The 14718-nt window shown below is 34.4% G+C and overlaps 1 protein-coding gene across 1 annotated transcript; it reads right to left on the bottom strand.

Moving 5' to 3' along the window:
* Positions 1-118: 118 nt before the first annotated feature.
* K441DRAFT_562510 (uncharacterized protein) lies at positions 119-5092 on the bottom strand (the record flags this gene model as incomplete). The annotated part of the gene is made up of 2 exons (XM_067643561.1): positions 119-256; positions 4979-5092. Coding segments are annotated over 2 exons (252 nt in total), but the record flags the coding sequence as incomplete, so codon positions are not given.
* Positions 5093-14718: the final 9626 nt, after the last annotated feature.

Consider the following 14718-nt stretch of genomic DNA (forward strand, 5'->3'; position numbering starts at 1 on the left):
TCGTTTATATTATTGCTATAAATAGTGCTACTACGCCTAAGAAGTTATATATAAATTTTTAATAAAAGTTAGTAAAACTAAGGAAGGCTTATACGTCCTTAATGCAGTTAGGGGCTTACTATTTAGTAATTATATATACCTTCTTAGGGTCTATACGGACACCCTTAGTAGTAATAATTAGTCTAAGGTATTTTACTTCTATAACTAAGAATTTATACTTATTTAAATTAATATAGAGTCCTACTTTCCTAAGGCGCTATAAAACCTTTTAAACGTGCTTAGTATACTTAGAAGGGTTATTACTGTAAATAAGTATGTCGTCTAGGTACGCTAAGTAGAAGTCATTAAGGTAGCCTTATAAGGCGTTATTAATATAGCTTTAGAAGGTACCTAGGCCGTTATATACGCCAAAGGGCATAATAGTATATTTAAATTGGCCGAAGCGTAATACAAATGCGGTTTTCCATTTATTACCTTCCTATATTTAGAAATAGTTAAAGGCGGCGATAATATTAAGCTTAGTATAGATTTTAGCTTAGCTAAGCTACTTAAGGGTCTTACGTATAAGTGGTACTAGGTATTAATTCTTAATCGTAATAGCGTTAAGTCCTTTATAGTTAACGTAAAATTAAATACCTCCTTCTAGCTTCTTAGCGAGAAGGATAGGGGCAGCTACTAATAATATACTAGGATAAATGAACCCTTTATTAAGGTGCTTATTAATATACTTTTTTATAACTAGAAGTTTATCTTTTAATATTAGGTAGGGTCTCTTATAAAATAGCATTTTTCCTTATTTAATATTAATGGTATAGTCGTTAGGTCGATGTAGAGGAAGTATATCTACGCCCTTTTATAAGCATATATCAATAAAGTTATAGTACCTCTTAGGGAGGAGCTTGCGGAGTTCCTTATTAGTAAGTCCCTTTTTAAGCTTTATAAACTTCTTAAAGTCCAAGGTTAAGAGTTTATTAAGTTCTATAGGCGTATCGTCCTCTAGGAGGTTTACTCGATCTATCCTATTACTATAGAGGACGTAATCCTATTCTTTATTAAGTTTATATAGCCGTAAGTAAGAGGCTACTATAACGACCTAGTTCCTCCTTCGTACTATATAATAGAAGGCTACGGCACTAACGTAGTAATAGTTAGTTATGGATAGTATAATTAGAGGTTCTTTAGGTTAATATCCTAAGGAGTAGGTAAAGGCGGCTAGGCTATACCCTAGTCAGGTCTCTCTGCAGTAGTTAGAGTTAAAAGTTACTTCTCTTTTCTTCTAGTTAATAATAGGGTTATGCTGCTTAAGCTAATTCATTCTAAGGATAATAGGGTAATTGGCAAGTGCTATAACGTAGGCCTAGAGCTCTTCTTAGTGTCCATTTATATCTAGATAGAGTTATACTATATAAGTAATCCTTTATGTAGTATAACTACTATTAGCAAGTTATAGGGCGCGGGCTTTAGTAAGGGGTAAGGTTAGTAGGTTATGTTTACACACAAATTAGGTATCTATAAATTTATTAATAGCTCCGTAGTTAATTATAAAACGGTCTTTATATTGTTTTTTTAGCAGTTATTCCTATTATAGGTAAAACTATCTATTTCCGTCCGTCTATTCTTACTAAGTTATCTATTAAGCAGGCCGATATATAGATCCCTCTATTATTAGGGTATCCTAGCTCGCGACTTAGGGCTAGGACTAAGCATTTCCCGCTACTTCCGCTACTGCTGCTTCTTTATCTTATACGGTAACGGTACGTAGCGAGGTATTTAGTATTTAAGGTATAAAGTTAGGTGTTAGGCGGCGATTACTAAACCTAGCTATTAGGCAGTTTAGGTTTTCGTAATAATAGCCTTCTTAACGGCATCTATAGTAGCGCCCTAGCTTCTAAAGAAGCTTATACTCTCCGTCTAGGAGTTTACGTGGGAAGGTTAGTATAGAGAGGTTAATATTGGCTCTGGTAGTAGTATTAGTAGTAGGTGTCGGTAACCTAATATATATAGGTGTGGTTGGCCCAGAGGGCTTTTATATAGGAGCCTTTAGGTAAGGGTTAGCAGTAAAGATCTAATTTAGCTGTTGTTTAATCTTCTATAGGGCTGCTACTATGCTATAAACATTATTATAATTATAACTAGCGGCAGCGTAACTAAGATAATAGGTAACCTTTTTAAGAAGGTCTTCCTAGTCTTTAGCGTCGTCTTAAAAGAGGACTTTAGTGTATTTCTAGAACTTAATATAGAACTCGTTAAATGACTTAGTAGGACTTATCTTTAGGGCGCGTAGTTTAGCTTAACTGGTAGCTACTAGGTCGTAGTCGCGATATATTAAATTAAGATTATTAAGGACCTTATAGTAGGACTACCACTTCTAGGGGCTATTAGTCTCCTATTAGGCGAAAAGTCTATTAAATAGGGTACCCTTTATACGCCCAATAATGTAACCAATCTTAGTATCCTCCCTAGGAAAGAGGTAGGCGCTCTAGGTTAGTTTCTTATAGATTTATATCTTCTAGTAGCTATATTCCTTACGGTCTCCCTAAAAGACTAGGGGATTAAGGTATTATATATTAGACCCCGTAATTATAGCTTAAGTTTAGTCGCTATTATAGGGGTTATCCCTATTAGGTAAAGCTACTTAACGCTAACTTTTAGCTAAGTGTTGGGTGGGTAAGGTTGCTAAAGGCGTAGAGACTTAGGTGGTGTAATACGTAGTAGGGAGGTACTTAGCATCGTTACAAATATGCTCGTTAAGCTAAAACTGTAGGTATTTAATTATACCCTCCTTCTTAGTAACCTAGGCAATAAATACAATCTTAGCTTTCTTTAATTATTAAATATTACGCTTAGATATATAGAGGTTATCTTTAGTCTCTTAGCGTGTGTTATTAGTAAGTGCCTTACTAGCTTATAAGTCTTAAATAATATTATAATCTTAGGCAGTACGCAGTTTAGCTCGTATAAGCTTTAGGTAGTAGTTCTATAGAAGGTGGTAGTATTTATTAGGTTTTCGTGCTACCATTTATATTTTTAAGACTTTTATTAAAGTTCTAGAATAATAAGCCTAGCCGTTATTAAGATATTGAGTTTTAGCCCCCAATTTTGAGCTAAATTGCTATTCCTTTAGAACTACTTAATGAATTACTTCTAAAGTTAGAGTAGAGCCTTAGAATAGGCATAAAAGGTTAGTTATAGAATTTTATAATTTATTATAAAGCCGTTATTAAGATATTAAGATGCGATTTTCCTGATTTTTGGTGGTTTTTAGAGTAGTCTGAGGACTAGGGTGGACCGGGGAGTGGTGGAACACGTTACTACGCGTGGCTGACATAAGCTATACGCGAAGCGTACGCGAGGGCACGGGGTTCCGCTAGGGAGTCTCCTATGGAGGCTCCTGCGGCGGCGTTCCGTGACAAATTATAACTATATTATATCTGTTATAGTTTATAAGTAGCTTATAGAAGTTTATAGAGATATACTACTAGGGGCAGTTGGGTATTAGGAGAGGTTTTAATAATCCTAGGGTTTTATCTTATAGAATTATAGACCTATAGCAGTTATTATAGTTCCGTACGTAACGGTTAATATTTATAACTATTTTAGGCTAGTAGTAACAGTTACCAATAATCTTATAGGTTTTATTTTTTTAGGGTAAGCCGTAGAGACCTAGATATATACTTTGGTAATAAGCCGGGTTTATAAGTTCCGTTTCTCTACTACTACTAGCCGTTCTTAGTACTTAAGTAGTCCATTTTTAAGGGACCATAGGCTAGTAATATTCTTTACCTTTTTATAGTATTTCCGTAGAGAAGGGTTTATATAGTTTATTTATAGTAGTTTATTAATAAGGTTAAATTCTATAGGGTTAATAGGATATATCTCAGCGCTTAAAGATTTAGTACTTAGTTCTTCCTATATCTAAGGGTTAAGGTACTCTGGTTATAGTAGCGTCTAGGTCTATAATAAGATCTTTACAGCTATCTAGTTATTTAGGTCCTGTTTACGTCTTATAAGAGCGTCCGCATAGTTAGTAGCGCTTAGCCTATATATAATTAGAAAGTTAAATTAGGATAAAACGTTTGCCTAGCGCGCTTACTAGGCTATAAGGGCCTTAGTTATTATAAAGTATTTTAGAGCCTTATAATCCGAAATTACCTAAATAGGCTTAGGGGTCCCTTTTAGCTATACTCACTAGTGCTAAAAGCTAGAGATAATAGCCAACATTTCTTTATTATGGATTAGGTAGTTTAGCTTAGTATTTATTATAGTTTTTAAGTAGTAAGTAATAGGGTGCTATTCTCTATCTATCTGCTTTTAGAAATAAACGCTAGTAATAATACTATTTAAAGCATCCGTTTCTAGCATTAAGGGCCATTCTAGGTTAAAGTGGGCGAGTAAGGGAGCGGAGACTAGTTGTTTCTTAAGCTTATTAAAAGCCTGCTTATATATAGTATTAAAGTAAAAGGGCTGGTCCTTTATAGTAAGGCAGCTAAGGGGTTAAGTAATCTTACTATAGTTCTTAATAAAGCGTTAGTAGAAGTTATAGAAGCCTAAGAATAACTATATCCCTTTTACGGTCCGTAGTGTGGGAGGGTACGACCACTCTCAGATAGGAAAGTCACAGTGCCGTCTGTCTGTCTGTCGGTCGGTCGGTCGGTCGGTCGGTCGGTCGTCAGTCGTAATCAATCAGTAGGAAAGCAGTCAGTAAGAAGAAAGGAAAGAATGTATTCCGGTAGGTCGTTATGGTGAGGAGAGAAGCCGAAGGCTCAATATATACAGGAAAATGCCAAGGCACTAAGTAGTGGCCCATTTTACCCCACCACAGTAGTAGTTTCTACTAATTAATTACGGCCATCTTTTCTAGGTTAGCCTTAATTCCGTCTATACTAATAATAAACCCTAAGTACTTTATATACTTTACACTAAATTTTAACTTCTTAATATTGGCCTAAAGGCTAGCCTTATAGAGTTATTATAGGACCTTATAGACGTGCTCCTTATATTCTAACTTATTCTTAGAGTAAATTATAATATTATCTAGGTAGGCCGTGTAGAAGTTATTAAGGTAGTTAAAGAGTATATTATTTATATATTGTTAGTATATAGCTAGTCTATTAGTTAGTCTAAAAGGAAGTACTTTATACTTATATAATCTCTATTAAGTCCGAAATATAGTAAGATCTATAGATTTAGGGTTTATTTTAATTTAGTAGAAAGCTTAATAGATATTAAGCTTTATAAATACCTTAGCTCTATTTATTTAGGCCAGTGTTTTATTAAGTAGGGGTAGCGGATAACGGTCTTTACGGGTTATATTATTAAGCTTATAATAGTTAATATAGAAATAAAGTCCTCTGTTTAGCTTTTTTATAAAAAGGATTAGGGAGGTAAAAGGGGCCTAGCTAGGCTTAATAAACCCCTTTAATAGGTTATTAATAAGGTACTACTTAGTAGCCTATAACTTGGTAATGGATTATTTATAAAGGGGGGTATAGTTAAGGGCGTTTTCTTTATCTAACTTAATTTTAATTTTATAGTTATACGGTTAATATGGTGGAAGTATATTAAATACTGCCTTAGAGAATACGTCTTTAAACTTTTGGTATTAATAGGGTAGTTTTTATTCTACTAGCTCCTTGTCTATAAGCTCGCTTTCCTTTTTACTAAGCTTACTTTTCTTTTCCTTAAGTGTTTAGTTAATTTTGTATAAGCTAGTTATAAAAGTAATGGTATTAGGCTAGACTAAGTTCTAGTAGAATTTTACGGCGCTAATATAGCAGATATTAACTGGTAGGAGGTCTATAGGTTTCCTTATAGCCGTTTACCGGACCGTATTTTACGGTTTAGGGTTTATAATCCTTTTTAGCTCCTATTCTATCTTCTATAAGTTATCCCTCTAGTTTATTAGTTTAGTATAGTGTCTAATATTTCTTGCTATTCTTTATAGCTATATAGGGCCTAAGCTCTCTATAGGGGGCTTTTTAGGTTATTATTAACTTCCTAGGTCTTTAATACGGGTAGCGTAATATAGGTAGTCTGGGGGCGGCGTAGTATATAGATTTATTACGGATTAAGCTATATATCTTTCTTAAAGACCTAGTTCCTATATATAGCATTAGCTTAGTAAATAGTATTAATTTAAGGCCGTATAAGATTTTCTATTATAATACTAATTTCTTTTATAAAGGAAGGAGTTAGGGGTAGGGTTTTAGGCTAAATAAGCCGTCTACTCTATATATCTAGCTATAAGCCTAAATAGGCTAGCCATTTTCTCTTTAAAATTATATTATGGCTTCCTATATTACGGAACGAGGGTAGTGGCTATAGAGCGTATATATTTAAGGAGTCTATAAAACGTTACGCGATTAATTGTAAGGGTTGAGGGCGTAAGGAGGTAATATACCTACGCGTAGCTAATATAAGCTATACGCGAGGTGTATATAAGAGCACGGGGCTCTCCTATAGAGGTAGAGCTTTGGTGACGCTGTAGTTACTATATATATATAAAAGGGACACTTAAGGTATAAAAAAGAAGAAAAAAGGGGGGTATTACTAAAGGTTTAAAACAACGTTATATAATAAGGCTTGGCATCTAAAAATCCGACTAATTAGATAACTTTAGCTGCCGGTTAAAGTTCCTAGATATCTTAACAATATTCCGGTTATGTAATCGCACTTTACCGCAATTTAATAGTAATTTGCCCTTATATAGTAATGTATAACGGTTTAACTCTATAAGGGCTCCTATAGAGGATTAAATATAAAATCTCTGCTTAGGCCCGGTTTCTGTGGGTTCGCGTAGTAAAAGTCGCTAATTAGATCCTTTGCATTTTTAAAGTCTTCCTATAGTTGCCATTCTAGCTAATCTATATTAAATCCTATATATATAGCTCTATAGTAGAGCCGTCGTCCTTTACCTTTACTAAAGTATTTAGAGTTAATAATTCGTTTAACAGTCCACTTCTTATAGTTCTCGTCTTCGTTCTTATCTTAAATTAGTACTAATAGGGGTTTAGGCTATATCTACCTTAGTAAGGGGTTAGGCTAATAGAGGTGTAATAGCTATAGGTAAAATATAGGCTATATCCTATAGGTAGCTAGGGTAGGCGGGAGTTCTAGCTTATATATAGCTCCCCTATTAATAACTTGTTTAATTAAATAGGGGCTAAGGTTCTTATAATTAAGTGACTTTATAGGCCTTTGCGTAGGGATATTATATATATCTAGCTATACCTAGTCGCCAATACGCATCTCCGGTAGTGGCGTTTTATAGTAGTTAGCGAAGTAGGCCTACTTTACTTAAGCCTAGGCCATTTCTCCCTTATAGTAGTTAAGTAGATTTTTTATACGGTCTATATACTAGTTAGTAAGTAATATCTTAAGGCGTTTTCTATATGGCAGTTTCTTATTAATAGATTCTAGTAGCTTTATACCAGATTAGAAGTAATAACCCTTATTTATAAAGAACGGGGTAAGTCCTATAGTGGTTAAGACATAATTATTTACTATAAATTTACCTAGTAGGAGGTAATTTACCCAGTTATCTTAACTATAGGCGACTACCTATTATAGGTACGCTTTTATACTAGCATTAGCGTTTTCTAGTTACCTAGTAGTTTTATAGTAGAAAGATATAGACATCTTAACGGAGATGCTAAGGCATTAGTAGATTTGTCTCTATATGTCGGAGTTAAATTATATACCTTAGTCGGACGTAATCGAGTTAGGTAACCTATATAGTCGGTAAACTTCGTAAAAAAAGGCATTAGTAACATCGCTAACGGCTACGCCTTTAGTTAGGACGTAGTGGCGCTTTTTATAAGTCGGTATATTATTATAAGGATGTTTTTATAGGTACGGCCGTGTCGTTTATAGGGTAGTAGGTTAATAACGAAATCTATAGCAATATCTGCCTATTGTTATATAGGTACTAGTAGAGGGTATAGTAGTCCTTAATACTTTGTATTAAAGGCCTTAGCGCACTTATAACTATAATAGGCGCCTATAAAGCATTTAACTAAGTTTATTATTTTTAGCTAGAAGTAGTATTGGCTAAGAAGCTTATAGGTTCCTCCTCTGCCTAGGTGGCCGCTTAATTAGAGGTTATAGGCCATTTAGATTAGTTGCCGTTATAGACTTTTTAAGTTAGGGATAAATAGGCGACCTCTATAATAGAGCCTATTCTCTTTTACTTCTAAGGCTGCTATATTAATCTAGCCTAAGCTTTAGGGGTTAGTAGGTAGCGTATAGGCACTAGCGGTCTTTCGGTAATAAGTTAATATAATAATAGGTTAATAGAGGTATTATATACTATAGTAATAAGCTCGTTAATTTTAGGAGGTAATTTTAGTTCTATGGTATAAAGCTAAGGTATAGTTAGCTTTATTGTAGGTAGTATACCTAGGGCTAAATTTCGTACTTTTAGGATCGTCTATTGTTGGAACTAATTATAGGGGTTATTTTTAGACTACGGAAGGTCTTATAAGCGGTATATTAGGCTATTAAGCTTAGTACCTTATACTCCTAATCTATATACAATTTTAAAGTTAAAACTAAAGAGGAACTCGTTCTAATATACTTAGCGTTAGTTTAGCTGCTTTGTGGTTATAAAGTACTTAAGGTTACAATAGTCCGTAAGGACTTTAGTTAGCTAGTTAGTATTACGGCTTGTATAAATACCTCTAAACTAAAGCTTGTAAAATGCTATATTACAAAGATATTAAGCTAAAGAGAAGGGGAAAAGGGGTCGCTAGGACCGATATAAACAAATATATAGGGTGAGCCGCTAAGGCGCTAGCTCTAGGCGAGCTAATTATAGGTCGGCAGAATATAGTAGAATTTAGTAGGTAACGTGCGATAGCACCATTACATTACCCCCCTCTTTAATAGAAAGCCTGCTTTTAGGCTTAGTTAGAAATAGAGTAGTACTAGGCTTATAAATATAGGATTATAAAATATAAGATAAGGAGATAAAGGGGATATAAGTGCGTTTAGACTAAGTATAAAAGGCAATTATAGGCTAAGCGGAAGCACTAGGCTAGAAATAGTAGCCGCTAAAAGTCTTAGCATAGATCTAACTAATTAGATAACTTTAACCGGCGGTTAAAGTTCCTAGATATCTAAAATTTTATAGTACTAGCAGAAAACAGCAGAATATAATAAAATTTGGCAGACAGCTATATTAGGGCTTTAGGGCGTTTTTGTCCCTATATTCTTCTAGTAACTTATTATCTTTATTATACTAGCATTCTATCTATTTATCTAGGTACTTTAGGGGTTTAGGCGTACTATGGTATTAGTTATAGAACTCTTTAAGCTTTTAGGGGCAGCCTATAAAGTTCTATATAGGGTACTAGGTTAGGTCTAGATTATAGCCCTTTTATTAGATATAGTATTTTAGCGTTCCCCATACTATCTTATAGGCTAGTATTTTATTAACTTCCTATTTATTATTACCGTTTACTTAAACTAGTAGGGGAAGCTTATTCTTTTATCTAGGTAATAGGTCGTTTATAGCTTTCCGTAACTTATCTAGTAAAAAGATAGGGTAAACCCTAATTAAATTTAGGAGCTTTACCTTATATAAGTTGCCTATCTTTTTAAAACCCTTATACGGTTCTACTATCTAGTAGTCTAGCTTATAGCTAGGTTGTTTAGTCTTCTAATTCCTTATTATAACCTAGACTATATCGCTAGGGGTAAAGTCGGGCTCTTAACGGTATTTGTTTGCCTGCTATTCTATTAACCTTTAAGCTTTTTCTAGGTTCTTATAGGCTACCATCTAGGCTTCCTTTAAGCGTTTAGCGTACTATTAGGCCTTAGTATGGAATAGCTTCTCTTATATAGTCTAGGGTTCTTTTAGCCTTTTCTAGTTAAAGCTTATACGGGGTAAGTATCCTATTTCTAGCTAAATTGGGGCAAACCCTATAGAGTTATAGGGTAGGGTTGCTTGGGCGTAGTTTATTAAGGGTAGTAGTTTAGACCAGTTATCCTAAAAATAGTTAATAAAGGGCCTAAGCCTTTAGTCTAGGTACTGGTTTATAATCTCCGTCTAGCCATCTATCTAGGGGTAGTAAGCCGTAAAAAGCTTTAGCTTAATGCCTAGGATCTAAGTAGACTTATTCTAGAAGGCCGATATAAACTATAGCCTATAATTAGATATAATAGTATCTAATCGTCTGTAGATTTGGTAGACGTAATAGATATATAGCCGGGCTACCTCTTTAGTATTAATGTTTTTATAACAGGGAATTAAGAACGGGCGTTTGCCAAAGCGGTTAACTATAACTATAACTATATTTTATCCGTTACGGTCCCTAAGTAGTTTATAAAAGTCTATAAAAATATACTACTAAGGGCGCTCTAGTATTAGGAGTAGCTTAAGTAGTCCTAGGGTCTTATCCTATGGGATTATAGCTCTCCTATAGTCTTTACAGTTCTATATATATTAATTAATATCTATAACTATTCTTAGCTAGTAGTAGTAGTAGTTAATAATTTTACGGGTCTTGTTCTTACTAGGGTATGCCGTAAAAACCTAGCAATAAGCTTTACGGATTAGTTTAGTCTATAAATTGTTAATATTAGGGATTATAAGCCGCTCCTAATATAGGAGCAACCCTTCCTCCGCTTTAAAATTGGGGTCTCCTTTTATAGCTTAATCGCAGAGGGCCTTTAGGGCGTTAGCCGTGCGGTTTGCAGTTAGGAGGCGGTTAATTAGCCCTATTAGTTTGTCTAAGGTCTCCTCTATTAATACTAGCTCGTTTAGCTGGGAGTCTAGCTCCTTAAGGATCTGTAGGTTAAGCTGTTTAGGATAAAGAAGGGCTTGCGTGTAATATTAGGTCTTTAGCTTATCTTAGGGTTCTATATCTTATTCTCTTTAGGTTAGAGTATTAGCCTTAGAGTTTTACTTTCTAAAACGATATATAATCGTAAAGAAGAATTAGAAGAGTATTTTAGCCCACTAGGCTTATTATCTAGTAAGCTGCTTTATAGTTATAAAATACTTTAGGGCTTTATAGTCTATATATATCTTAATCCGGGAGTTTATACCTTTAAGCTCTACGCACTATTAAAAGAGTAATCTAATAATAGCTAGCATTTCTTTATTGTGTACTTTATAGTTATATTTAGCTAGGTCTATTATTTTTATATAAAAAGGTAATAGGGTACCATTCGCCGTCTAGATATAACTATAATAGGATTCCCGCTATAACCCTATTAAAGGCATCCATTTCTAGTATTAATTTAAGGTCTAGGTTATAGTAATAAAGGATTAGGAAAGAGATAAGCTAATCCTTTATCTCTTTAAAGGCTTTTATATAGTTATTATTAAAGACAAAAGGTGTGTCCTTTCTGGTTAATTATATAAGAGGTTTTACTATAATTCCGTAGTCGCGGATAAACCAGTAGTAGAAGTTATAAAAACTAAGGAAGGATTAGATTCCTTTTACTATATAAAGGGGCTTTTAGTTACGGATTGCCTTTACCTTCTTAGGGTTAACCTTAATTTCTTCTATAGTCACGATAAACCTAAGGTATTTTATACGTTTTACCCTAAATTTACATTTCATAATATTAACTTATAAGCCTGCGTTCCGTAGTCTTTCTAGGACCTTTTTAATATAAACTTAATACCTAAGTTTGTCGTCTAAGTATATAAGAATGTCGTCTAGGTATACCGTGCAGAATTCGTCTAGGTAATTAAAAAGAACGTTATTTATATACCTTTAGTATATAGCTAGTCCGTTTATTAGTCTAAAGGGAAGAACTTTATATTTATAGGAGCTATAATAGGTATAGAACGTAGTTAAATCTTTAAATATAGGGTTTATATGAGGGGATCTTGTAGACAGGGGGCTATAAGGACACGATTGGAATAGGATAGATTGGTGAGAGAGATGAATCCTTAAGGAGGTAAGGCCTCTGGGATTGTAGAGACTATATATTACGGGCACGTGCCTTTAGCATGTAACCGGCGACTATCCAAGGGGCGTCCGGGGGTTGTCCTAAGGGCAACCTAAGGTGTCCGCAATAATATCCCTTACATTACCCCCCCCTTCCTGCGGTTGGCCCCCAATCGCCGTTACTTTACAGTAGGGAGATTATAAGGGCTCGTCCCGGAAGAGGTTTAGAGAGATATTAGAGAGGTATCGGTATACCACTATATATTATTTATTTATCTAACCCCTACTTTAAACTCCTAAAAAACCTTAATAAGGAAAAAATATAATTAGAGAAAAAATGTGAGGATTGCTAGGAGACCTATTGGAAGCCTGCTAAAAGTATACTGGTAACTACCTAGGCTAACATAGGGATTTTTATACAACTCTGCTTTTAAGCCTTTATACCAGTCTATAATTAATCACGAGTATTATAAGCAATTTAGTATTCTAGTATAGTTCTATAGAACCTTTTAGTATAGGATTTAACGTATAAAGCCTTAGCTTACTGTTATCTTTAACTGCTAAGATATAGTCTATAATTCTTTCTCATAATCCTTTTCTTATAATCCTCTACGTTACTAATATATTACTCCCACATTTACCCTTAGGCTATTAGATATGGTTAAAGTATTAATTAGTTAGTTAAAGAGACTTATCTCTTAAGATTTGGTGTATATACTTTTAAATCTGGTAGTCCTGTGCTATATATTTGGCGTAGCTTTACTGCCTAGCAATTAGGGACATTTCGCGATAGTAATTATAGCTATTATACAATTGTCAAGAACGTCTATAACGTTATCCTTTAATACTATAGTATCGTTTTAGGTCTAATTTAACCCATATACGTCTTTAATTTAATGTCTTAATTGCCTTCCCCTGGCCGCGTAGTTAGTTTTTATAAGGAAGTAATAGTTAAATAACTTATACGCGTATTTCCTTCCTTTTAAATAACGCTATTATAACGGAGTTATATCGGCAAGGTTGCGGCTATTTACTAGAAGGGTATTAGACGGTAAAGTATAAAAACACTTTGCTTATTAAGCTTAATCCTTTTCCTTAACACCTTACTTCCCATTATTAACCTTCGTCCAATTTAGACGTATCTTTAATATATTATTAAGATTTTCTTCTTTTTTATTATTAATTTAATATGCCTCTTTATTCTCTTGCTAACTACTCTTCTAAGTAAATTCCACAGCGTATCCTAGCCCTACCTTTATATATAGAACCCCAACCTCTACTAACTCGCAACTAGTGCTAGTCCTACCTAAATAATTTTGCCTGCACGTCTTTAAAAGACCAGAAATCTAATAATAGGATTCTGGAGGCTTATAATAAGACACACTACGTTAGATCTAATACCTTTAGTCCTTATAATTAATGCATACGTACTAAGAGCGGTAGTTATATTAAGGTAAGCTTTTCTATTCTTAATAGATTTCTATTACTAACTTTAAGCTTTAATAGCCTGGGCCTAAGTGGCGACGTTCCTTTAATATCCTTAACTACTACATCGCCCAGGCTCTCTCTTATTCCAGCGTAAATACTAAACAACTTAGCCGAATTTAAGACTATGCTACGGCCATCTACACTACCTATAATTCCTAGCAAGCTAGCCAGCAACGCCTAATACAAAAGTAAGGTTGGTATACTAAGGATAGGGTAAGAGATGGGGGTAATAAGAAAAAGGTTGCTGTCTACTATAGGAAGGAGTTTACGCATACGCGTTAAGTTTCGAAAGAGCATAATATAATACGTTATTAGGTAGGTTACCCTTTAGATACCTACCGGATAGGTAACTAATAGTTGCTATAGTAAGGTCTTAGTAGTTCTAGACTATGCTAGCTAGCTAACGTCTCTATTTATTCTAGGCTTAAGCGTGTCTTTATTAACTATAAGCTTACGCCATAAGAGCTTTATTAGTATTAGTTTGGACCTAATGTTAGTATTAAGCGTTTAAGAGTCTCTGCTCTAGCTACACCTTATTATCCTACCCCTAATTTTATACCTACTCGTACGCCTACTAAGGCATCTAGATCCCATTCTCGTTAGCTATTACTTAGTGGCCCAATAGACACTAATCTTACTCCTAATAATAATGAGGTATAGTAGCTTTTTAGATTAGGCATTTATAGTTTAGACTTTTAGGATTTGTTCTTGTACATAATAGCAATTAAGGACCTTAATTAGGTGCTCGGGAAGGCCTTATAAGGCTTTTAGAAAGGGCTTAGAAGCCCTAGAAACAATATTCCTGGTATAAATTAATAAATGGGAATACAATTCTAGCAAAATGCCCTATTAACTCTATGCTATATACGTGAAAAGGCTAAGAACCCGTCCTGCCTTAGGCTATAGCCCTATCCCTATAGTTTCCGGAGCCTATCCGTTCTATATTCAATTTAACCTATTTACTCTTTTCGCAAGCTTTCTTTATAGGTCGCGATAACACTATAGTATTAGAGCGCTTTCTGCGACTTATAGATTATAGACCTTGGTCCCAATATTCTTTTAGAATATCTTCGTAATAATTGAGGTAATCCTCTAGTTCCTATATAGAGTCCTTAGCGGGCCAGCCTAGCCATTTAACTTTAAATTAAAGCTTGTTCTTAACAGACTTATAGCGTAGTATAGCTTTAACCTTATACCGCTCGCCCACTACTTTAGGGTGTTTAATTGGACCTAGACGGAAGTTCTTTTCTAGTAGTAGTCTATACTATAGCTCTAGTAGGTTTACGTAAAACACTAAATGTATATAGGCTATAGATAGGGGTAGCTG

The sequence above is a fragment of the Cenococcum geophilum genome, assembly GCF_001692895.1.
Source record: "Cenococcum geophilum 1.58 unplaced genomic scaffold K441scaffold_23, whole genome shotgun sequence".
Classification (NCBI taxonomy): domain Eukaryota; kingdom Fungi; phylum Ascomycota; class Dothideomycetes; order Gloniales; family Gloniaceae; genus Cenococcum; species Cenococcum geophilum.